The sequence below is a fragment of the Erpetoichthys calabaricus genome, chromosome 2 (genome assembly GCF_900747795.2).
Source record: "Erpetoichthys calabaricus chromosome 2, fErpCal1.3, whole genome shotgun sequence".
Lineage (NCBI taxonomy): Eukaryota > Metazoa > Chordata > Cladistia > Polypteriformes > Polypteridae > Erpetoichthys > Erpetoichthys calabaricus.
Window position 1 is genome coordinate 26,077,324 of NC_041395.2, and position 26,668 is coordinate 26,103,991.

The 26,668-nt window shown below is 39.1% G+C and overlaps 1 protein-coding gene across 3 annotated transcripts; it reads right to left on the reverse strand.

Annotated features, from left to right (window-relative positions):
- Nucleotides 1–814: 814 nt before the first annotated feature.
- On the reverse strand, nucleotides 815–26,118 carry ins (preproinsulin). 3 transcript variants are annotated; one of them, XM_028791114.2, is made up of 3 exons: nucleotides 26,058–26,118; nucleotides 5,023–5,229; nucleotides 815–1,031 (listed from the first exon to the last, which is right to left on the reverse strand). In XM_028791114.2, exons 2-3 carry the CDS (start codon nucleotides 5,207–5,209, stop codon nucleotides 880–882), a joined length of 339 nt encoding a protein of 112 aa, XP_028646947.1. In that variant the 5' UTR covers nucleotides 5,210–5,229; nucleotides 26,058–26,118; the 3' UTR covers nucleotides 815–879. The 3 variants fall into 3 exon arrangements, with proteins under 3 accessions (XP_028646947.1, XP_051779593.1, XP_028646939.1); XM_051923633.1 differs by lacking the exon at nucleotides 26,058–26,118 and adding an exon at nucleotides 18,081–18,300; XM_028791106.2 differs by lacking the exon at nucleotides 26,058–26,118 and adding an exon at nucleotides 10,683–11,005.
- Nucleotides 26,119–26,668: the final 550 nt, after the last annotated feature.

The window sequence follows — 26,668 nt, forward strand, 5'->3', positions numbered from 1 at the left end:
AGCCAAACAATAATGAGATACAAAATGAGCCAAAGCAGGACCTGCAAACTGTGACCTTCATACAACCTCACAGGTGGCGCAGTGGTAGTGCTGCTGCTTTGCAGTAAGGAGACTGTGGAAGATTGTGGGTTTGCTTCCCAGTTCCTCCCTGTGTGGATAGCGCTTTGAGTACTGAGAAAAGTGCTATATAAATGTAATGAATTATTAATATCTGAAAGTAAAGAAAGATGAAGGAATATTGATCTGCTCAGGTCCACAAAACATTTTATCACAGCTCTTAGAAAAGAGAAGAACAACAATTTTAGAAATGTCTGCTATTGCACAATGAGAGCAGCAACAAGCCATATTTAAATTTGCCCACACTAAGTTTGGAATAAAAGAACGGGTTTAATGAACGACAAGACTCGGCTCCTAATTAAGCAACTGCTTGGAGTGAAATCGGTTGAAGTTTGCGGCCCTGACTTAGTTGGTCTTCTGTTGGCTCCCTCACTTCACATTTCAATTCTGTTTGGGTGCCATTTAAGGAAAGAAATGAAGCAACTGAGAGAAATGATGAAGAAATTCAGGGGAACAAATCTTAAAAAACAAGTCCATTAAAATTAATTCAAAAGAAGTTAATTAGCAGCAAAGACAGGTCACTGATTAAGAAAAGGGTTAGAATGAAAACCTGCAGCCACTGCGGCCTTCCAGGACCAGAGTTGGGGACCCCTGCTTTATAATGTGTCCTAAGATGGCGCTTTCTATTGAGTAAGCTTCATAAAATAAAAAGAAAAAACACATTGACTAAAAGAGATTGAGAACAAGACAAAAGCCATTTTATTTAACCGATTTATTCACACTGTCACATAAGTTACCACATCAGCTAGAAACCACTCTGTTTTAGTTGCAGTAATTTTCCAAGTCATACAAGGAGCAGGGTGTGTCACAGCATTGTTCAACGATGCCTCGCTTTGCTTTGGCCTGGCCTTGTTGTTGTTTAAATGGAAAATCGTCCATTTCTGTCTCTGATCCAGTCTTTCCAGAAAGCAAACCTAATGAAAGGAAACATTCAAAGTGACCATTGTGATCTGGATTAAATACAGAGGAGTAAAGCTCTGCTCACTCATTTGCAAATAATGAACAGACTGAAGTTATAGTTGGGGCGTCTAGGGGACAAAGAGAAAAAAATCAGGAGTAGTCTCCCCTAGACTCTCTTTTATACTCAGATATGGGGATGGATATGTAAACCGCAAGACAATGATTTATATTTTTATAGTATGTACATCAAAGAACCATCAAATGAATATAATAAATAATTATTATAAAAGTAAAGTTGAATAAATCAGACTCTGCAGCTGCATGAATATAAGGTAAAGTACCACTTCCACTTTCCAAATTTGGTTGACCGAAGTGAAAGCGTACTCAAGTTATCACATTTACATACACACACACAGATAGAATTCCAATGAAAATGGTATTTTTGGACTCAGCGAGGTCTAAAACATTGAGATTCATCAAACTCTCAATATCAAATTTTTGGATGAATACAATACTTCCCTACACTTTGTATATGAGAAAGTTAAAAGGGAAGGTTTCATTACAGATAAATGCAATAACAAAGAAAAGGTACAGGACTTTAGAAGCAACAAATACAATTCATTAAGCATGACGGAAAAATAAAAAGACTGTTCACATCTCCCCCTGTATGCACCTTCTTCCTAACTTCTTTATTCCAACTTCCTCCTCCTTCTGCCAGGTAAACTCTCATCGACTCTCCACCTGATGCTAAGTTACCCAGAGCAATGGCCACTGGCTACCTTTATGTCACATCCTTGGAGTACTACAGGGGTCACTTCTGCTCTCCTCTGAAGAAGTTCTGGACCAGTCATAACCCTACTGAACCTCTGGGTTTGCCTGCCCAGAACTCCCTCGGGCACAGGGTTGGCAGATGTGCAGTTTACAAATTGGACAAATTGGAATATTTAGAAATATAGATAGATAGATAGATAGATAGATAGATAGATAGATAGATAGATAGATAGATAGATAGATAGATAGAGTGAAAGGCACTATATAATAGATAGATAGATAGATAGATAGATAGATAGATAGATAGATAGATAGATAGATAGATAGATAGATAGATGACATGAAAGGCACTATATAATAGTTGGTGTTTCTAAATTGGCCCTAGTGTGTGTGTGTGTGTGTCCTGTGGTAGACTGGCACCCTGCCCAGGGTTTGTTTCCAGCCTTGCGCCCTGTGCTGGCTGGGATTGGCTCCAGCAGACCCCCGTGACCCTGTGTTCGAATTCAGCGGGTTGGAAAATAGATGGATGGACTATATGACAGACAGACAGAATCTGCAAGACGTTTTTACTTTCACATACATTAAGGGCTCAGCAAAGTCTGTCCTGGAGGGCCACAGTGGCTACAAGCTTTTCTTCCAATCCAATTTTTAATGAGAAGTCAATCATTGCTCTGAAAGCATTTATTCCTCAAGTGACATTTTAATGCTACATTTTAATGGTCTCCCTTGTTAATCAGATTTCCCACCTTTAATTGCTTATTTTAGTCTTAAACATCTGCATTCACTGTTCTAATGGCTCTTAATTAGCAATAAAATGGAAATGACAAAGGAACCAGGTCTCCATCCACACCTGTGTGTATTCCTTGGTTCAATAAAATATTTGGAAGGAAAATGAAGGACTAAGGATTACTCAGCCACTCCAGGCTACAAATCATTTGGATAATGTCCTTTGGGGAAAAAAAAAATCTGTGATATGGTAGAATGGAAACACCAACTGCTACTGACACTGTGTGACCCTGAGCAAGTCACGTCACCTACCAGCGCTCCAATTGGAGAATCAAAAGAAATGCAGCCAATTGTATCTCAGATTTTGTGGGTCACTGGGACAGCCGTGTCAGTCAAATACGAGGGGCAGTCAAAAAGTTCACAGAATTATGATTAAGCGGGAGAGTGAGAGATCAGATTAGGCGCACATGGTTGTGGAGGGGAGCGCAGCACGTCTGTAGACCAGTTACAACAGGACTGGATTTCGCTGTGTAGTATTGTTTTAGTTACCGTTTGACTTAGAGGTATGCATAGTCATTCAGCGCAATGTCGCACTTCGAACAGTGTGCTAACATCAAGTTCATGTACAAATTGGGGAAATCAGCTTCAGATACGCTAGTGGAACTGCACTTTGTAATAATAATGACACCATGATTATCAAAAGATCAAAATGAACACGCAGAGTGATGTTAAGCTTCTAGTGCTTTCATGCACCTGTCTGATTGTAACTATGCCATCATTGAGGTACTTGGGCTGTGTTTAGCTCACAGCTACTATGATTTCTGAAACTGACCAGATGTCACTGTTTTCGAAGCTTCAGATCTTTTTCTGGCACAATCATGAAGAAGTCTCAATGGGCTCCGTGTGTCCATCACTGATACAGAGTGGCGCAGGGAAACGGGAAATTTTAGAATGAGGTGTTGGTGACCCTGGGGCGTCGGCAGTTATTTGGGACCAATGCCACCTTGTTTAGAGCCCCTTGCCATTAGTTTTAATGGACCAGTGGAGTGGTGTGCAACGAGCGTTCGCTGTGAAAGCCTTTTATGAGAATGGAGATAGTGTGACTGCTGCACAAAGGGAAATTTGACGTCAACGCCAGTTAGGACATCATGATCATGTCCCGTCAGCTCATGGGATTTCAATATTGGTGCGTAACTTCGAAGAGACGGGTTCAGCCTTAAAACAAGAAGTCCCCAGGTGAAGCCACTTCACATACTGCCCGACAATCGATGGCAGCTATTCAACGATTGTTTGGAAGGCGCGTTATTTCACGCAACGGTGAATATCTCACTGTTTGTGATTTTTTTTTTCCATCTTAAAAGCCAAGTGTACCACACATGTCCTGCAACTACTGCTGAACTAAAAAGGAGGACTGAAGAGGAAATCGCTGCCATTCCTTTTGACATGTTACATCGAGCCATGCAGAATTTCCACAACAGGCTGTCAGAATGTGACAAATGGACAACATCTTGGTGATGTTTTCTTCAAAACATAAAATGGAATATTGATTACCATCATTAATTGCATATCCTGTACAATACATTTCATCATTAAATGTATTATATAAGGTGTTTATTCGTGCAATGAATGTCAATTGAAAAATTCTCGTTTCCCTGCGCCACCCTGTACTACTGAGGATTTTGATGCTTTGTTCCGATTGTGCTGGAAACCAAATTCCAAAGCTTGGAAAACAGCGACATCTAGTGGTTTAAGAAATCATAGCAGCCACGACTTCGACAAGGCTGACGGAGTAAGCGCACACACACAAGACCTTGTTAATTGCATAGTTTCAGTCGGACAGGTGCACTAACAGCTCAAGAAAACTCCTTGTGTTCATTCTGAACTTATGATAATCATGGTGTTTACTAAATGCTGGAATAAATGCACATTAGCATGGGTGAGAATTTCCAGCTATAACATAATGTTTAAATGTGTTCTCCTAAAGATGTTGTTTAATGTTGCTACATCATTATGAATATTGTAGCACCATCCCAATGTTCACCTGCATTCCATATTTAATTTAATATCATCTCTTTATAAAACACGACAGGTAGTTTCGCATTTCCTTTTTATAGCATGTTGGACAAGGCAAAGCTTCAAAGCAGTCTGGCCGTTCCTGGTACTTCAGTCGTGATCAAAAAGCTTCAACATGATGTTTCGAAGCTATGTGCCTCATCAAAGTGATACAACCTCTGTGTCAAATGCCCAATCCCTACTAACAAGCCATAAAATTAAATAAGATCTGTTACTGACAGGGACTAGCTTCTAATTTACCAATCAGATTGATAATATGCCACCACTACGGACCTCCAGGACCCCTGAATTAGTCTATCAGCTAGCCAAATCTCTTATTGCGTAACATGCTTTCCTAAAAATGGTCTGATTATATGAGAAGGTCATAGATAATGTCAAGATGGCACAAGATTGGAGACCTCATCTGGGGAAGGGACAGCTTGATGTTTCTCTTACCGAAGCTTGATTCAGTGTCTCTCTTCATTTTGCTAGGAATATAGAAGAAACCTCGGTCTCCACAAACTAAGTAAAGTGCCTCCACCAGATGAGAGCCACAAAGGTGCCGGTTAGCGGCTGCGTTGGCAGCCTGTGGGGAAGAGAGGACGAGACAGGCAAGCAAGAAGAAGACTTGAAGAAAGGCCATGGCAAAGGTGTTCAGGTGTGCTGCAGAAACAAGAATGAGAGAATGAAAATAATATTAAATCCATCTGTTTGACTCGTGTTATAAAGTTAAGAAGCACAAATATTAATTTCAGAAATGAACAGCTTGTGATTTAAAGTAAACCTGGAGTATAGGCAATAAATAATACGTATAGGCATCACGAGTGGGCAGGAGCAGGGCCAGATTTTCCTGTAGGCTAACTAGGCTTCAGCCTAGGGCCTCAAGATCAAGAGGGGCCTACATTCAAATTGTTAGCAAAATTAAAATTACACTATTCTAAAAACAGTGAACACTAAAACACTGAACCGAAAATAAGGAGAAATTCTACGCATATGACTAATAAACAAACATAAAAATGTATTGGTTAAGATCAACGCGTATTACGTATTTTATTATCTCTCATGTAATTTACAAACTTAAAAATGGAAGGTGAAAGGGCCTCATAAGTGGAATAGCCTAGGGCCTCTTTTCATATAAATCCGGCCCTGGGCAGGAGAAGGATTATAGGAACCTAATCAAGGACTTTGTTAAATGGTGCGACTCAAACCACCTACAACTGAACACCAGCAAAACCAAAGAGCTGGTGGTGAATTTTAGGAGGCCCAGGCCCATTATGGACCCCATGATCATCAGAGGCGATTGTGTGCAGAGGGTGCAGACCTATAAATACCTGGGAGTGCAGCTGGACGATAAATTGGACTGGACTGCCAATACTGATGCTCTGTGTAAGAGAGGACAGAGCCAGTTATACTTCCTTAGAAGACTGGCGTCCTTCAACATCTGCAATAAGATGCTGCAGATGTTCTATCAGACGGTTGTGGTGAGTGCCCTCTTCTACGCGGTGGTGTGCTGGGGAGGCAGCATTAAGAAGAGGGACGCCTCACTCCTGGACAAACTGGTGAGGAAGGCAGGCTCTATTGTAGGCATGGAGCTGGACAGTTTGACATCTGTGGCAGAGCGACGGGTGCTCAGCAGGCTCCTGTCAATCATGGAGAATCCACTGAACAGGATCATCTCCAGACAGAGGAGCAGCTTCAGCGACAGACTGCTGTCACCGTCCTGCTCCACTGACAGTCTGATGAGATCGTTCCTCCCCCACACTATGCGACTCTTCAATTCCACCTCGGAGGGTAAACGTTAACATTATACAAAGTCATTGACTGTTATACCTGTCTCGCACTCTCCACCTTGCACTTTTTAACTTGCACTGTGTTTTTATCACTCTTTAGTTAATATTGGTTTTATCAGTATGCTGCTGCTGGAGTATGTGAATTTCTCCTTGGGGATTAATAAAGTATCTATCTATGTATCTAAACATTTCAGTCAATATACATCATCCTTAGGATTGGGGACTCCGTGTTCCACTCAGTCGGCAGCACTGCACCCCTTTTTATGGCCTGATACTAATAAGACCAAGGAGGGGTTAAACTAACACTTATATTTAGTTGCAGTTATTTCTCTCTGTGTGGTGCTGAGGTGTCACCCGTTTCACTGGCAGCACTTGGATCGCCATGTGGTGGGTACGGCAAGGTGCTGTAATCAGTGCATGCTCCCAACCTCTTCCTTTGTGTTGATGCCACCTTGTCTTTAACACTCAATACCCACTCCAGTTTGCCAATGATTGAACCCACTAAAGCGGACGCCTGCTCAAATCTGTGTCTACAAAGTTCTTGTTGGTCTTCTCTTGGCATCCTCCCAAAACCAAAGCATAATTACATCAGATAGATCAGCCCAGAATAAGAAAGTGTGGGGAAGATGCAATGGATTTGGGGTGCCCGCCAAGATTGGTTTCAGGATTTTGACACTTGCTGCCAGGACATACTCCAAGCTTCTCACAAAAATAATAATTCATTTCATTTATATCATGTTTTGCTAGCTACTCAAAGTGCTTTACAGAGACAGAGGGAAGCCAATTCCACTTGGAGGATGTGACAGCAGCAATTCCTACCCGAATGTCTGCTCGGCACACATTAGCTGTTAGGTGGTGAAAAACATCAGAAATTTGACAAGTGAGATGAGACCATTCAGTCCATCAAGCCCGTTTGTTTAGCTAATAGCTAAGCTGTCCCCAATATTTCACGGAGATTCCTCTTAAAGGTTGTCAGGGTTTGTGCTTCATCTACAAGGCTCGGTAGTTTGCTCCAAATTCCCACAACTCTTTGTGTAAAGAAGTGCTTCCTGACTTCATTCAATTCACTTCCCCTTAATTTCTGCAGGGCCGTCTTAACGTGTGGGCACAACGGGCACTAGTTGGGGCCCCAGGAGCATAAGGGCCCACAATGTTTGTGATGCTTATGTATGTTTCTGTTTTGCTATCAAAATAGGAGACCCAGCATACAGCTTTGTCCGGGGGCCTATGAAGCTGTTAAGAGAGCCCTGTAGTGATGCCCTCGAGTATGAGATTCACCATAGAAAGAATTCTACTGGATTTACTTTATCAATCCGTGTGAGAATTGTAAGGACCTGGATTAGGTCTTCACGCAGTCTCCTGGATAAAAATCAAGATGCAGGCCTTTAATGACCTCTTGGGCACAGATATCAGCAGTGTGTCTGTCTGCGGAGAGAGTGTCAACCTCATCGAGAGGTTTATTTACCTTGGCAGTGACATTCATGTCTCTGGTGACTCTTTCTATGAAGTCACTAGATGGATTGGGAGAGCATGGGGGGGTCATGGGGTTGCTGGAAATGGGTACGTGATGCTCCTGATTTCACAAAGATGAAAAGGAGGAGTGGTGGTTCGGAGGCTAAGGATCTGCACTGGCAATCGGAAGTTTGCCTGTTCGAATCCCGTAAATGCCAATAGGGACTCTGCTCTGTTGGACTCTTGAGCAAGGCCCTTAACCTGAAATTACTGAGCGCTTTGAGTGGTGAGAAAAGCGCTATTTAAATGCAAAGAATTATTATTATTATTAAAGATGAAGGTCCAAGTCTTTAGAGTCCTGGTGCTTCCGGTCTTGCTATATGGTTGTGAGACGTGGACGCTATCCAGTGACCTTAGATGAAGACTGGACTCCTTTGGTACTATGCCTCTCCGGAAAATCCTTGGGTATCGCTGGTTTGACTTTGTCTTTCTCACAGAGTCCTGAATGAGGCACATTACCTGCATTGTGAGGGAGCGTCAGTTATGGCACAACGGCCATGTGGCATGTTTCCCTGAGGGTGATCTGGCTCACAGGACCCGAGTGGCTGGACAAGGCCAACGGGACGCCCACGTAATACCTGGCTGCAGCAGATAGAGGGTCATTCCCAGAGGGTGGGACTGGACCGCGTGTCTGTCTGAGGAGTTGCCACCCAGGATCCTGAGCTGTTTCATTGTGTGGTGGGTGCAGCAATGCTCTGCATCAGTGCATGCTCCTCAACCTAACCTGACCTGCAGTCTCCTCTGCTCGAGACTAAACAGTTTAATTCTCTGTGTCTATCACAGTAGGACGTGTCCTGAAGTCCCGGGATACACTTGACTGCTCTCCTCTGCGCAGCTTCAATTGCTGCTAGGCCTTTCTTGTATTGTGGTGACCAGAACTGCACACAACACACCAGATGTGGTTTTACTATTGTATTATATAGTTTGAGCACAACATCCCTTCATTTATATTCAACAATATTTACGATGTAAGCATTTTATTTGCCTTTTTAATCAATTCTGTACATTACTTAGATAATGACAATGTTGTATAATCATAAACCCCTAAACCCTTTTCAAAGGTTGCTTCCCGTAGGACTGTGTCTCTCATCTTGTATTATAATTAACTGCCCTTTTTCCCATGCATCAAGCTGCATTTTCAAAGTGTTTGCCCAGTTCTGAAGTTTGTCCATGTCTTTCTGAATTGTTTTACGGTCATCTCAGTGTTTGCCATTCCTACAATTTTAGCATAATCTGCAAATTTGAGAAGTTTACTAACTATACTGGAATCTACTGTATGGCATTAGTACAAATCTGGAAAAGTGACAATCCAAGGACAGACCTGTGAGGTGCTCTACTGATGTCCTCACTCCACAGGGAACAGTGTTCTCTTATCTGAACTGTTTTTGCCCAGCTGGTTGACCACCTTAAGACCAAGTTCTGCAGGTTACTTCAGATGCCTACAGCTTTTAGTATGAGAATTAATCTTTGTGAGAAACAGCCAATTAGAGACAGGGGATGATAGAGGGATCAGAATAGACACGGTGGTGATGACAGATTTAGCCAGGACATCAGGGTAGACCGTAATCTTTTCAGAAGATACCCAGGGGTCTTTCATGATCACAAAGAGTCAGGACATCAATTCTACATCTCATCTCACCAGTTTTTCAGCTCTGTGTCCCCTTACTGGCCTCACCAACACCTCTTCTAGTAGCAACCCAAGCTTTCATGGTTGGTCTCTCATCTGAGTACATGCAAGGTGCAAAAATATTTAGTTTCGGGTGGATTACCTATTCCGGAGTGCAGGTGTACTTGGGTGGTATCCCATCCATCCACCAATTTTCCAAACCCACTTTTCCAGAACAGGGGAGGGGAGGGGGAGTTCACTTGAGCCTATCCCACCAAGCACAGGGTCTAAGACTAGAACAATCCTTGAACAGGTGCCAATCCATCGCAAGGTAAACACAAACTTGCACACAAATGCACACACTAGAGACAATTTAGCAATGGCAATCCACCTAACCTTGCAAGTCTTTAGACTGTGGAAGGAAACCGAGGCACCGAGAGGAAAGCTACATGGACGTGGGGAAAACATGCAAACTCCATGCAATCAAGATGCAAAACCCCAGTCTCTTTGTTGCAAGGCAGCAGAACTACAACCACACTATTGTGCCATCTGGCTCCCCACGACCGTGTAATTGATGGGAAGTGGGACAGCACCAAGCCTAGCCTGGCCTGGCAGTAGATGGCAGCAGAGTATTCAGCACCACTACTTCACAACTCTCAAAACTTGTCTAAATGCCCAGTTTGCACGTTCTGCCAGGGTCCACTAAAGATGTGTTTTAACTTCTGATGTGTTTAAACATGTTTTAACTCAATCGGTTATTGACTGTTTGTACAAGTGCACCCTGCAATGGACTGGTATTCCATGTATTATTCTTCTTCCTGCCTTGCTTGTCCTATGCTTATAATGGGAAATACTATTAAGAGAATTGCTTAGTAAATCCACTGCCTCCAAAAAACATTTCAGAATTTGTTTTTATTATACTGCTTGTATTACTAGCTACTTCTTTCTTAAAGAGCCTTAACTGATCTAGAACATTCATAAATATAGAGCTACTTGCAGAAGCTGAGAACTTTTAAAGGTATTGTGATGTTTTGCTTGTTTGAGTTTTCTCACATGCACTTCTTTACTACTTTTAGTAATTAAACATTTTGTAAATGAAACGCTCGCCAGTAATTAACCCTGCATTTTCTGTCCCTTTGTTCCTACACGCGCACATTTGCACCACAGCGGCTGTTCGTCTGACTGGCCCGTTTGACTGATTTACTTACCCGCAGGTGATGATCTTCGGTCGAAGTGCCAGCACGTTTTCGCTGCGAGTGGTTTATATCGGTCAGTGGAACTCCTGCTTAAACATTATCATTGTTAGCTACTGTTTGTATTTTACGAGTGCTAGACAATGCGTGAAGTGCTCTCGTAGGTCATACTTGCAGATGTGTATTGCTTCGTGTTTTTCCCCTCATTTCCCATTTTCACTTTGTGTTGTGTTGCTTGTTTTAATCATTTTAAACCGGAGGCATCATGTTGGCTTTTAGTAGAGGGGAAAAAAAATAACAAATAAGTACAGAGCATCCCAACTGCGTGAACTCCTGGTGACAACTTAACAAGACGTCTTCGGTGATTGGCTAAAAGAACGAATGGGTGGGGCTGTGTGTTAAAGTGGCAACGCCTTTCAAAAACGGTAGGAATTTATAGGCTGAATGTGCAACATCTGCGGTAGGTTGGCACCCTGCCTGGGATTGGTTCCTGCCTTGTGCCCTGTGTTGGCTGGGATTGGCTCCAGCAGACCCCCGTGACCCTGTGTTCGGATTCAGCGGGTTGGAAAATGGATGGATGGATATGCAACATTAGCGGCGTCTACTTAGCCATGAAGTCAGATTTTTCTTTTCTTCCCTAGTGTATATTCTGCCTCCCAGTTTCAAAGTCCTGATTTCAAATCCCCGCAATGGTCGCAGTTTGGAATTTGTGCCTTCAGCCATCGCATCCTTTGCGGAGATTCTCCGGTTTGGTCACAAATACCAAAACCTCGCCCCTTAGATTATTTAATTTTGACTTTTTGATGGACTGGGCTGGTTTACTACTTGCATAAGATGTTGATTGAGAAGGCATTGACTGTTCGTTTCCGTCAGTTCCATGTAGTCTTGTAAAATAAATGAACAAACTTTATAACGTACTGTAAATATGTGTGGATATCAAGATATTAATATGGTTGGCTGTCCGGTTATATATTTCATAAATGTCATAAACATTTGATTGATAGGCGGTGTTTAAGGGGAGGCCGGAGGAGCATGGTCAACTCAACGGATGCACTAAGTAACTAAAGTTAAGTTAAAGTTGTTTTTTTTTCCTCAGAACTATTTATTTTTTTATTTATTTAATTTTTTGCCTACAGCTAATATAAATGTTGATAATCAACGAATAGCACAATTAACTCCATCCTACCTACGCAGTTTTCCCTTGCACGTCAGTAAACTGTGTTCTCCCCGTGACTGCCAAAAAAATGAATTTTTTTTTACGGTTTGCCACAAAGCCAATCTATCCTGACCAAAATGTAAAAAGTCCGCCTATACTTTTACATTACCAACATTTACTTTTTTGGCTGACGCCTTATTCCAAGGCGACTTACAACATTTATGATACAACGAGCTGTATATACCCGGCGTTGCCCGGGGCAGAAGTAACCTAATCGGTCAAACACTTACATATATACCAAAGTAAACCTAATCGGTCAAACAGCTTCATATATACAGAAGCGAACCTAATTGGTCAAACAGTTATGCATGTGCAGAATGATTTTACAAACATTATGCGTGTTAACAATCATTAAAAAGAAAAGATTGAGGAACTGTTCTTCTATATGTGATGAAGCCACTAATAAGACAGATTTTTTTCAGGACCCAGCTGTTTCATAACTAAACTACTGCCACCCCAAAGTAATGCCTAATAGTGGTTTTTGGGGTAGCTGTGGAATAAAAAGGGTGTTTTTTAGTCAGTAAGAATCTGACAGTACCCTTCAGTACGGGCTGAAGGGTGCCTATGTAAGGTTTTACATCGTTCCCGTATGGAAAAAAAAACATACTAAACTTTTTTTTCATCATTACAGATAATCTCAGTCAAATCGAAGTACGCATTCTCAATTTATTTTTATCTAATTTTTACTTTTTCACAAAGCCATCCCATGCCAATTTGTATGAATAAACTTTTGCTAGAGAGTTAGCAAAAGTTTATTCATGCACATATTTTAATACGGATAATCTATCTCTAATCAAGGTTCTCATTTTCATTCTAATTTAAAATAATAATAGATACTCATTTTTTTCTTCTGTTTTAGAAAAACCAATCTATGCCACCTACGTCTTCGTCAAGTCAGCTTCATCCAGCTTCATCACATATAGAAGAAGAGTTCCTCAATCTTTTCTTTTTAATGATTGTTAACACGCATAATCTTTGTAAAATTATTCTGCACATGCATAACTGTTTGACCAATTAGGTTCGCTTCTGTATATATGAAGCTGTTTCATCGATTAGGTTTGCTTTTGTATTTATGTAACTGTTTGACCAATTAGGTTTGCTTATGTATATAGATTAGCTGTTTGTCCGATTAGGTTCGCTTCTGTATATATGAAGCTGTTTATCCGATTAGGTTCGCTTTTTTTATATATGTAACTGTTTGACCGATTAGGTTTACTTTGGTATATATGTAAGTGTTTGACCGATTAGGTTACTTCTGCCCCGGGCAACGCCGGGTATATACAGCTCGTATATATATATAGCAAAATACCCGCGCTTTGCAGCGGAGAAGTAGTGTGTTAAAGAGGTTATGAAAAAAAAAGGAAACATTTTAAAAATAACGTAACATGATTGTCAATGTAATTGTGTTGTCATTGTTATAACTGTTGCTGTCTTTTATATATATATATATATATTATATATATATATATATATATATATATATATATATATATATATATATATATATAATATACACACACACATAAACATTTATATACATATACATATATATACATATCTACATATACACATCTACATATATATACACACATACATAAACACACACATAAGACTTACTGAGTGAAACGGGCTTTCATTGACAATCATGTTACGTTATTTTTAAAATGTTTCCTTTTTTTTTCATCTGAACCTCTTTAACACACTACTTCTCCGCTGCGAAGCGCGGGTATTTTGCTAGTATATATATATATATATACATATACACACATACATGCAGTTTTAATAACACAGAAATCAATATAAACATTAACATCATTATCATATGAGAATATGAAGTAATATATAAGAAGCACATTTCATATAAATATAAATTATTAAACAGTAAAATCTTCTTCTGTAATTTGCTACCGTGGCAATTTGTGTGTCTGTCCAGGATTTTAAATGACCTGTAGCTCGCAAACCGTTGCACCTATACACTTGAAATGTGGTACACATATAGTACGTCACGTCTACTATCCGCTTTATGGGTGATGATTGTTTTAGTCTTTTTATCTTTATTTTATTTTATTGTACAATCAAGTCCTATCTGCGCACAGCAGGGCAGCCGTGGGCGGATGCGTATGGTGTATTCACTCCATGTTATCATGCATTGCGCTGTCACTGGTATTTTGATAAAAGAATTTGAACAACATATAAGAAGCGTATAAATTATTAAACAGTAAAACATTAACATTTAAGAAGTAAAGTTACATTAAGTACTACTGCTGTGCCTTCGGGTATACCTCATTTTTTGTTTGCCCATTACATGCTTAAATGTATAAATTTTTTGGTGTACCTACCCGAGAACACGCGACATATAACCGAGCGTGGGAGAAGCATGGATTTTAAACACGCGTTGAGTTGATGTGCTGGTCTCCCTCGTGAAATAACTGGTAATGTTTGAATAAAATGTACAGCGAGTAAAACGACATTAGCTCCTATTTTTTTTTTACGATCTCTGAGATGTTGCTTTTTTCGGTTCAAGGCTTCATAAGCTCTTTTATGTTGTATGGTGTACTTATCCCAAACCATCATCTTTGAATGTTGCAAGACTTTCGCCTTGTATGTAGATCGGGGTAATTACATTCATTGCATTCCTAGTCTGAATCACAATGTGATTGTATGGGTGGTTACCTGGCACTGTAGGGTTGCCACCCGTCCTTTAAAATACGGAATCGTGCCGCGTTTGAGAATGAAATTGCGCGTCCCGTTTTGAATCAATACTGGACGGGATTTATCCCGTATTTTTTTAATCATTTTTTTTTTAAAGCAGCGTCTCATGCAAATCATCCCACACGCATTTTATGAAGATGCCTCCTTTCCTACTTTTGATTGGGTAATACTTGATGTCATCGTTAGTTTGATTGGTGTTTTTAACTGTCCAGTGAGTAGGGCGTGTCTTTCAACCGTAAGCAGATTTTTTGCACTGGTATCACTGACCTCGACGACGGCGACGTTATACGTCAAAAATAAATTACGATAAATGACGATTTTAGCGATACTTTATTACGACGGCGGCTACATAGACACGATCAAATAAAAACAAAAAAATCAAATAATCATTCTACATTTTCAAAACGTCGAAAAAACGACGGAATGAAAAAAAGGCCCACCCGACGACCCACCCATTCCATTTTTATATATATAGATTGGTTACATTTCTTAGTGGTTTTCCCATTGGAGCACAGACCGGTCAAGTGACTTGCATATTGTCACACAGTAGCGGGATTTGAACCCACAACCTTCTGTAACATTCGGCACCTATGCGCTGTCCCGTCCTCTCCTATCTGACAATACTTGTTGCGTAGTTCAGGGTGAACTCCCCCCTTGTTTTAGAGGAATCCAGGGTAATGAGGGGTGGGGGGATTTGTTTGTAGGTGGATGGTGTTCCTATGTGAATTGTCTTAAGTTTCCATATATTTCATATCTTCTAATCCCCAAATACTTAATGAAAGCCTCATCCAGAAAGAGTTTAGCCAACATGCAACAAATTCCATCAGCTACCTCTCATTGCCCTGCCCACTGTTCTCGAAACTCGCGTATAATTGGTTAGATGCCGGAGTGGGCTGGGACTGACAAGCCATCTGACAGGCATTTTTACCCCGCTCCAGCGTACTGTTATTATTATTATTATTATTATTATTATTATTATTATTATTATTAAATTTCACTGACAACATTCAGTTTCAGCTAGACACAAGAGCAAATTTAGGGCTAATATGAGTTTGAAGCTTTCTGTGAAGTTGTCCGCTAAGCCAGATAAGAACAGAATCAGATCTTTACTTCAATATAACAACACCCAAAGCATCAAGCTCCAGGCAGAGGCTCAGCAATAAGGAGTACAGAACCAGTTTAGAGTTAATGTCATTATTATTTAAAAGACTTCTTTTGCTTTGCTAAATTTTTTAGCTTGTAATTGAAACTGTGATTACATATTATACTTTGGAATAAACACTGTTTCATTTTTCAATTTTAAAATAAACTCTTAATATCATAGCGCAGAACACTGCATTTATTATTATTAATTATTATTATTTTATTATTTTAACTTCACCTGTTTGTTGTCTGGGACAAATCTTGTAATCAATATTTAACCCACTTCCTATTGTCCAAATGACAATTTTGCACACTTACTCACTTCCGATGAGCGGGTTGGAAAATGGATGGATGGATGAAAATACATGAATCAATAATCAGTTTCACTAATTGTCAATTAATCCATGTTAATTAAGAAATTAAATTTTCATATGAAGAATAGTTAAAGATTTCACCAATAGATGGCGCTAGTATCAGCACCTCCAAATCCGAGACCATGGTCCTCAACCGGAAAAGGGTGGAGTGCCCTCTCAGGGTTGGTAGCGAGATCCTGCCCCAAGTGGAGGAGTTCAAGTATCTCGGGGTCTTGTTCACGAGTGAGGGAAGAATGGAGCGTGAGATCGACAGGCGGATCGGTGCAGCATCCGCAGTAATGCGGGCATTGCATCGGTCTGTCGTGGTGAAAAAGGAGCTGAGCCGCAAGGCAAAGCTCTCAATTTACCAGTCCATCTATGTTCTACCCTCACCTATGGTCATGAGCTATGGGTAGTGACCGAAAGAACGAGATCGCGAATACAAGAGGCTGAAATGAGTTTCCTCCGCAGGGTGTCTGGGCTCTCCCTTAAAGATAGGGTGAGAAGCTCAGTCATCCGGGAGGGGCTCAGAGTAGAGCCGCTGCTCCTCCGCATCGAGAGGAGTCAGATGAGGTGGCTCGGGCATCTGATCAGGATGCCTCCTGGACGCCTCCCTGGTGAGGTGTTCCAGGCACGTCTAACCGGGAGGAGGCCCCGGGGAAGACCCAGGACACGCTGGAGGGACTATGTCTCTCGACTGGCCTGGGAACGGCTTGGGAATCTCCCGGAAGAGCTAGAAGAAGTGGCCGGGGAGAGGGAAGTCTGGGCATCTCTGCTCAAGCTGCTGCCCCCGCGACCCGACCTCGGATAAGCGGGAGACAATGGATGGATGGATGGATGGCGCTAGTAACGGATAGAAATATTAAAGGAAGTGTTAAAATATTGATTACAAAATTATACTAAAAACAAACCCAAGACGAAAACGTTGAAAATAATATATAATACTTTTTAAAAACCACGCTTATATTAAGTTAAAAAGTGTACTAAAAAGTAAGAAATAAGTCTCTCATACATCACTCGTAAAATAAAAGCGTGGGCGCTTCATCAATCAACATTTTTTTGAATATATATATATTCACAATGATGTTTCCTATATGGGAGATTTATATACGTAGTACATCATTAAAACTTTAATATCAAAGAATACATTCACTGATTGTTTATCAAGTCAAATAAGTCAAATATTTTAGCCTGTTTTGAATAACAAAAGAATTTACACCAAATAGTTTTAAATATTTCAGTACCGTTCCAGATGAAGTAATGACAATCCCTTGCTTTACAACAAAAGTTTATTGAGTGTGAAAATATTCATCTATAATTCAAGAAATGTAGATTTTCAGAATGGGGGAAAATGTTCAAAAGGGGTGCAGTTGGCATGCTGCTGGGGGGTTTGGACTGCAGTATCTGGCAAACCCGGCTTGGGCTGAGTGCTTAGTCAGGAAGAGCGCATCGAGAATGAAAGTGTGGAGGCTTTCTTCGTCTTCGTCTTGGTCTAAAGAGAGACAGGTCGATGTCTCTGACAATGACATATAAGTTAATTTACCAATCTACGGAGCGATGATTGTAGTTCTCGCATAGTGTACCATTTCATAGGTAAAAGGGGGAGCAAAAAAATCAATAAATTTGACCATTACCGAATCCCCTTTATCTTGCACCTGGATCAAGAGAGTAATCAGTTTTAGACAGGGGGTAGTCATTTAGAGCGCACACTTAACTCGTATCGTACGCAATCAGTTGATCATTGATCCAATTATTCCAATGCGAATTTAGATAAGATATCATTTTTAATTATAAGCCGTTCATTACTACACACTCTATCACCAGGCGCACGCAGGTGCCAGTCCGCCACAGGAAGCAATTTCTTATAATGTATGATGTCAATTACCAATATCGCCAGTCTTCTATATTATCATTAATATTAGCTATTTTTTATTTTTTCCTCTCTTTGTTCATCTTTTTTATTTTAAGACAATTTTAGTGCACACTCACCCTAGTATCAAGCGCAAAGCAGGGATCACCTCTGAACAAGTGCCAGCTGTTAGGGATTAATTCCTGATCCCCGATACTTCTTTCTGATCCTCAGTTCACTTCGGCAATAGAACACAAAGGCTCTCCGGACCCCAGTAAGTATGTAGGGAATTTATTTAACAAAGACCACAATGGAATATATCAAGCAAGATGTTACTGCTGCACTGTAATCTCATATATACTAACAGTTATTGTTCAGGGAAAGCTTTTATAGATATACGTATATGGCTGATACCATGCAGATGTTGAGGGCGAGCAGATTTACTTAAAAGGTAAACTAGGATGATCTAAACCCAATATTGTAATGGAATATATTCATGGTGTCTAGAATCAAGATCAGATGCTGCTTCTTAGAAAAGCGACTGCATACTTTAAATCATCGGTTATTTTATGGCACTTTTTCAAGGATAACTTTAAGCCACCTGCATCCTTTTGGGACAATAGTTGCTTATTTAACATATTTTAAAAACCCTGTGAGCCTATGAGACTAATATGCTACAGAGTTATAAAAGGAAAAAAAAAAAAGTCCAACACCAGTATATCACAGGACTCGCTCACACTACGTGGTCAATTAGCCATATCACCATTTTTATATTAACTATGAGTTAGAGTTGTTCCCTACGTTTTTCTTGGCCAATTTTGGTGTTCCGATTTATTTACTTTTAATCTTTTGTATTATTTCTCATACAAAACGGTATGCTGTTCATCGTACAATCATGTTTCGGGTTTAAATCCTTCAATGCATTAAAAGTCACGACTAAAGTCAATTCTATTTTAAACAAGCAGTAACGGTCCAATCGGATTTTCCGTATTTTATGAAGCGAGGATTACAGACTGGGAACTGCGCATGTGCGACGTTAAGGCGCTTTATCCATAGACAGCTTGCTTTACCCACGTGCATAATCTGCCAATGTGACCACGCGTTTGTGCTCGTTTAGCAAAAAATGTAAGACGGGTTCCGAAAGCACCAAGCTGATATGCCAAAAATGTAGTTGAGATATTACTCGGCAAAAAAAAAAAAAAAAAGTCGCCAAAAATGAGTAAGTGGGCCAGGTAGGTCGGGACTTGAAGCAGATCTTTCACAAGCATACATATAATACAATCTGAGTGGCTATATAAGGTGGTTTAATTCAACTGAGTTATCCTATGTGCAAGCCGTGTCAAAGTTGTGGTAGGTAGCATCGCGGCATAGCAAAAAGCCCCCAGTAAGTGCATGAATATTTAATTAATACAATTAATAAAGTACCTTATTATATGAGTGGTTTTGAAGGCTGGATTATCTTTTTTTTCTATAGAGTTTTCATGTGTAATAAGCGGTGTAAACGTTTTTGCATGCAGCTGTCCGCGCTCCCCAATAGCTTAACTCACAGGCAGTGGCGCAGCTTCAATTTGCTGCTCTCCAAGATTACATCTTGCCTGAAGAAGGGGCCTGAGTTGCCTCGAAAGCTTGCATATTGTAATCGTTTTAGTTAGCCAATAAAAGGTGTCATTTTGCTTGGCTTTTCTCTGCTCTCCAACATATCTGAATATGTTAACCTATTTAAATAGAAAGTTAAAATGACGTATAGAGAAAAAAGTAAGATAAATTTTGCATATATTTATTCATATATCTAGAAACAACAATAATTTTTCACATAATTATTTAAAACCATCAACTAGACAAGAATATAGTATAGACGCACTGATAAGCCGTGTTTTAATTATTAGTTTAATATAATTACGCTGTGAAAACCAGAACCAGTGTAGTGTACAAGTGATAGGTGGGGATGTTTTCTGCGCAGAGCAGGAACGCATTCGGATTGATAACGAAGCAAAATTCTAAATTGTAAATTTGTTGTTTATCCTCCTAGAAATGTATTACCGGTGTAATGTTTATGTTTATTTTTGTTATAGCCTCATACATTTCAACTACTGTGTCTGATGCCGTCACAGAAGGACAGTCTGAAAATTATTTTTGAAGCATTTGTGTATAAAAATCAGAGAATTTTACTTTTTTCATTCATGCGTGATATTTTTCCAAACCCTGCTGCTTACACACGAATTGGACTGAGCCTTTTGGCCAATAATGCCGCCCCCCCCAAAAAATGTGCCGCCTGGCACGCCGCTGCTCACAGGCATGCTGTCAATTGAGAATATCAACAGAAATTTATATTATCCATTTTTCTTTTTTTTTCCTCTTTTTTTTTTATTGTAAGACAAATTATTACTGTAACACACTCAAAGTAGCATCAAACGCAGATCACCCCTGAACAGGTGCCAGTCCAATACCAATCTTTCCTAGGGCACATTCACACATTCAATTAGTCACAATTATCTTTATTTTTAGTTTAATGGGAATGAAGAATAGACTGTACTGGCCAACCAACCACAAGCATTACCTGGTAGGCAATCACCCAAATAATCCGATTGTGATCAGACCTATATGCATGTAATACTCCGAGCTACACTCTGTCAAGTAAGCGGATCAGCTACTGTGGTGCAACATTGGAGGCATCGCTGATGTCCAAGTTTTGATCCCGCCAAGGGTAAGCAAAAGTGTGTACACCTGATGAGCCCCAATTAGGGCAATACATATGTCGTTTGCTCTTTGTATTATCTGACAACTCATATATATATTTTTTTTTTAAAGTCAAATGATTATTACATGCACAGTAGCACTAATATCCGGTGCAAAGCAGGAACAATTCCATATTATCCATATCCTCCATTATGTTTGGGCCCGACCAGTACTTGGATGGGAAACCAACCAGGAAAACCTTGGGTTGCTGCTGGAATAGGTGTTGACAAGGCCAGCAGGGGCCACTTAAACTGTGGTCTGAATGTGGATCCTAATGCCCCTGTGCAATGACGTGGACACTGTGCTGTAAAAATGGTGCCATCCCTTCAAATGAGACGTTAAACGGAGGTCCTCCTGACTCTCTGTGGTCATTAAAGATCCCTGGTCATCATTTGTAAAGAGTAGGGTGTATCTCTTTGTCGTGGCTAAATTGCCCACCACAGCCTTGTCATTCTGGCCCCCTATTCATCCCTTGTCTCTAATTGGCTATCTCTCTCACCACTTCACCACCTACCAGCCAATGTGTGGTTGAACGTATTGGTGCAAAAATGGCAGCTGTCACCCCATCCAAGTGGATGCTGCACATTAGTAGTGGTTGAAGTGGCCCCCCATTCTCTATGTTAAAATGCTTTGAGGGGTGAGAAAAGTGCTATAAAAATTTAAAGAATTATTATTATTATTATTATAAATAGTTCAACTGATACAGTAAATTTACAGAATTAATGCAGCAGAACTAACCAATGCAGCATCAAGCTGACCACTCTCTTAATATTTAGTTTATTTTCTAGTATCGCTGTTTTTGGCAAGCATGAAACGGTGAGCTTCAAAAAGCTGAGTGACCCGACAAGAGTGTCAAGTACAAGGTTTCTGCCTCACTGTGCGACTCTGAGAATGTCACATAGACTTTCAAGGCTCACGCTCCAGGACTTTGAAAACAATTGTACAGGTGTGGTTCCATATTAATAACCCTGTATCATTTTATAAAATAGAGGAGGCCATTCTGTCCATCAAGCTTGTTTGGCTAGCTAATGGCTAAACTGTTCCATTAAGGTCATGTACCTTCAGATGGTTAGTTTTTAGATCTGCAGCCTTCCAGCTCCAGGAAACTGGGTTTGAACCTCAGCTCGGTTGATGTCTGTGTGCAGTTTGCACCTACTCTCCATTTCTTTATGGGTTTTCTTGCTAGGTGCTCTGAATTTCCTCACCTATCTCAAAGATGAAGGACTGTGTGAAATTAGTGTGCCCTTTGACAGACTGGCAGAACAACTTTAGTAGTCCAATGAAACCATTTGGACTTGTGTTTCCTGCCAGGCGCAGCTAATTCTCCAACCAGGAATGGAACCCTTGCCCTCTTAGTCTGAGCTCCACCATGATCAGACATGGAAGATATCTGACAAGGTAAGTTAAAAGAACTGGGCACCCAGTCCATGATGGGTTACTTCCTTTTGCTTGAGACTGTTGAGAAAGGCCACAGCTGCTTGTCACCTTCGATTTAGATTAATTGTGTTTGCTAAATGGATGAACTATGTAGAAAGAACTTTGGAAAGTAATTGCTAAAGAAAAGTCTTAATAAAGTAAAGGTTATCAGTTCAAATGCCAACTTACTGCACATCCCTAGAGGAATTATTACACTTTCCAGTGGCCCAGTTGTTAAAGAACATAAATGTGCACAATTGGGAATGGGGTGCTGCTGGTCATGGAAATGTGCTACATAAACGTTATTATCACTACACTAACTGGTAATCCATCCATTTTATTAACTCTCTTATTTCCATTTAGAACCTCAGGGAGCCGGAGCCTACCATGTCAGTGCTGGGTGAAAGACCAGACCAGTCCATCACAAGGCATAATCACACCAGGCCAATTCTGAGACCCCTGGATGAGTAGCAGCAGAAAAGCCATGAAAAGAAGGGGTGTACATATAAACTGGACTGGGGTTCGAGCTTGTTCTCTATGAGGGAACAGCTCTATTGTGCTACCTTCATGTAGAAATAATACTAATAATGATTATTAGTCTTGCTCTTTTTATTTATTTGGGAGACTTGATGGTGACTTGATGTAAAGGGAGTCAGAGGTGCAGACTGGGCCAGCTGCCTTGGTTTTAAAGTTCAAATCTAAGCACAAGGACCCATTGAAACGCAAAAATATCAACTACTGCAGCCCCAGGGCACTGAGCAGAAGAGAATCACTGAGCTAAAAGAGATCAGTTGTGTATAAAATGTGAAAGAAAAATTTATTTCACGAGCTTTGTGGCATGCCGCATATCAACAATTCCTAACAGGACTTAAAGACCACAATGAATTGGTATTATCAGATATTCTTTTTAAAATATTAAACAGCTCCATGGACAATATTAGTTACTTTAAAATTATCAGGTGTTCTCAATATAATATTGCTCAGAAATTGAATTGAACAAAAAACATATTAATTAAAGGAAAAAAAAAACAATTGAAAAATGTCGTTGGATGTTAATGCACTCTGTTTGATCGCTAGCCATGCTAGAGTTTTCCTCTGGATTTTTTTTCTCCACAAGGTTTCAAGCAATGGATGGAGTAATAAGCTAAGCTGATTTGTATATTTTATTCAACAAAGTAAAATTCTGTATTTTAATCAATTCTTGCTTATGTGGCATCAGACAGAGTGGTGATGTGCTGCATGTTGGGCAGTAATGTAAGTAAGAGTTTCCCACAGCTATAATTGCAAGTACTTTTTAATTCTAAACCATCTAGGAAATGAAATTACACACAAAAATCATTATATTAAAACCAAAGGTGCAGTAAAAAAGTCAATATGATTACAATTCTACAGTACTCTTGAAAATGTAAAACTTCTGTGAAACATTAATAAGCAAAAGATAACTTGAAAATTTAAGTTGGTATCATTATAAATAATGCACTTTATCTGTAAATCAAATGTTCTTTTTTAAACATAAAACGGCTCAGTGAATGGGATCTGTTACCTTAAAATAGACAGTTTTTTTTTATTAAATATAAAATAGCTTAGAAAATAAATTACACTAAAACATTATTCAAAATTGGAAAATTGCATTCAGTGTTATTATACGATTGCTAAGTATAATGGAATTTTCCTCAGGATTCTTTCCCACAGGGTTTCAGGTGATAGGAAGGGTAAGAAGTGTATCAGCTAAACTGATTTGTGTTTTCTTATCAATAAAATACATTTGTATATTTGAATCAATTCCTGTTTATCTGGCATCAGAGAGTGGCCTGCATTGCATGTTGTCAGAGTTTCAGTGACAGTGCTACCACTGGAAGGTCTTTATAATTCTAAGCTGTCTGAAAAATTCATGCACACACAAATGACATTACTGCAAACCACAGTAACCTGTAGTATTTACTGTTTGTCAATCGGATGGTAATTCTAATGTACTCCATAAAACATCTGTGAAATGATACCAATATACACAAAGTAAAATGGAAGAATTTAACATAAGATGATCATAATTCTAATGTTCTAATGCTCTGATGAAAATGGAAAACATCTGTGAAATTACTCAAGTATTAATAAACATAGGAAAACTGCAATATTCTGATCAATATCATTGTAATTAATGCACTTTTTATCTGCAATGCATTTTAGAAATCAAATTCCCTAAGCAGCACACTGAAAATCAAAAGTAAACTGAAACTTTTCATTCCATCCATCCATAAATTTTCTGCCACTTATTCAGGCCCGGAATCTTGGGGGGCAGTATATTGAAATCAGTATTATTTAATGTAAATTTTAACTGTAAAGTATTTGGTAAATTAAATTTCACAAAAAAAAAAAAAAATTACATGTTAATAAAGGTTAAGTAGAATCACTCGGTTAATTGTAATTTGCATCACTATTTTAAGTACTTTTGAAAATAGAAAATATCTGAGAAATTTACTATACATGGAAATATATATAATGCAATATGTAAACCAATTATATTATAATTAAATATACATTTTCTATTACAAAATATTTGTTAGATTATATTTAAAAAAATGTATTTAAAATGTTATATTAAAATTTTGAATAGGGTAATATTATAGTTTAATGAACCTTTTGAATTCTGAAGTATGCGCACAGCAAAATTTCCAGTGTCAAGTTAACTGAAATGGTGTCAAATGGGCACATATGGAAAAAAATGTACACTTGTGGACATTTTGAATTTATAAATTGCAGAAAATTATATATATATATATATATATATATATATATATATATATATATATATATATATATATATATATATATATATATATATATATACAGTATGTATGTGTGTGTGCATATATATAATATATACATACACAGTATGAATATTAATAAAATGTAAATAGGACGTATTTCAGTTAATAGTATCATTTAATTCACTTTTATTTATTAAGGTTTTTGAGAAATTACAAAAAACATTTTGAAAGACATGGGTAAACTGAAATATTGAAGCCATTATTCTAATTGTAATTTAAATAAACAATAGTGAAGATGTTGATTGAGAAACATTTAATCATCAGGTTTACTAGGTGAGATAAATGAGATGTGTGCTCCTTCAATACTTATTTTGTAACAATTGAATAACAATATGTTAATGGTGTTTTGTCTAGAAAGCGACACTTTTTGTCTTATTTTCAATGTAGAATTTGCATCCATCTGATTGCAGGGGGTGGAGGATTAGGGACGGGGGTGTTAATTAAAAGCTGCCCCACAACTGCATTCTTCTCTTTTTGATCTAAAGTTCACTAGATTCAGTCATGAATTGTTTTAAATAATTACATTTTAAACATAAGATCCCCGTTTGTGATTATATAATCAATCAATAGTTAGCTTATATCGCATATTGGCCTTGATAGATCAAGTTAGATTAAAGACATTCTAAGGAGTAAAATGAATTTCATACATTTAAGTCAGAAAGTCTGTTAAAAGAAGTCACCAGGGTGGTAAAATATCAACTTTTGACCGACTTTGTGTTATTTTATCATTCGATATACCAAAGTGCCACAGTGCAGGCATATTGCTGTGTTTTTCTGTTTTCCTTATGTTTTAACCAATATTATATTACTTTGAATGATAACAAAATATTTTTCAAATTTAACATTATAAGCAACATTTCTTAAGCAATGTATTTTTTAATTTGTAACATTTATGAATAATTTTCTACCAACACTGGCATTTTGTATAAGTTCTTTATGCACGTTACCATTTGCCCAGTTAATGAATTTGTCTTATGGTGTGCCTTCCGCGGTAGATCCGTCTCACAAGCATTCTAGAAAGAACCGTAAATCCAATGAATTCCTAGTGCTACACCGGTGATGTGGAGTGGAAGAGAGAGATGAGCACAGTAAGACTGAGAGAGCGAGAAGCACAGACACTTTGTAAACTCACACCCTTACCTTCACAGAGGAGAGTTGGAATGTGGCAGCTGTTGACAAGTGCAGAGCAGTTGTGACAAGTGTCTGAGGAGCTGTCGCATTTATAGGCCTCTCTGAGCCAACCTCATTAAGCAGTCAGTGACTCCAGGGCAGCATTAGCAGCATTTTGCCATGAGTTCTGCAAAGTAGGCAAGTTACAGGAGATCATTTTAGTTTTCCATTTCATTAGCTTGTTTGTCATGTTGCAAGTCAGAGGTGGCCTACGTCAGGATCTCGTTCTACAGGTGTGCCTCCTCCATCACACAGATTGGTTGCAGAACATTGGCCATATGTAAGCTCATTAGCCGAGTGAGGGTCCTATTAGGACACTTAATAGCCATGCTTCTTGCTGGTGGAAGCATTTTCGAATAGTACACGGAAAAGTACATAGTTGCTAATTCCCCTTTTAAAATATCATGACTTGCCTTTTCGTGTTGTTTCTTTACTCCTTAACAACAATTTCTTGAATAAATAGACTGAAAGTGCAGAATATGTGAAACTTAGCTTAGTTTAGCTACCTAACACCTCCAGGGGCTTTGGCAGAAAGTGCACTGGGAACTGAGTCCATGTGGAGCGTGCATATCCCATCGGAT

Coding starts and splice junctions, on each gene's coding strand:
- ins (XM_028791114.2), bottom strand. CDS start 5,209: ATGGCCTTTCTTCAAGTCTTCTTCTTGCTTGCCTGTCTCGTCCTCTCT. Junction 1,032..5,022: donor AGACACTGAATCAAGCTTCG/GTAAGAGAAACA, acceptor TCCTTTCATTAG/GTTTGCTTTCTGGAAAGACT.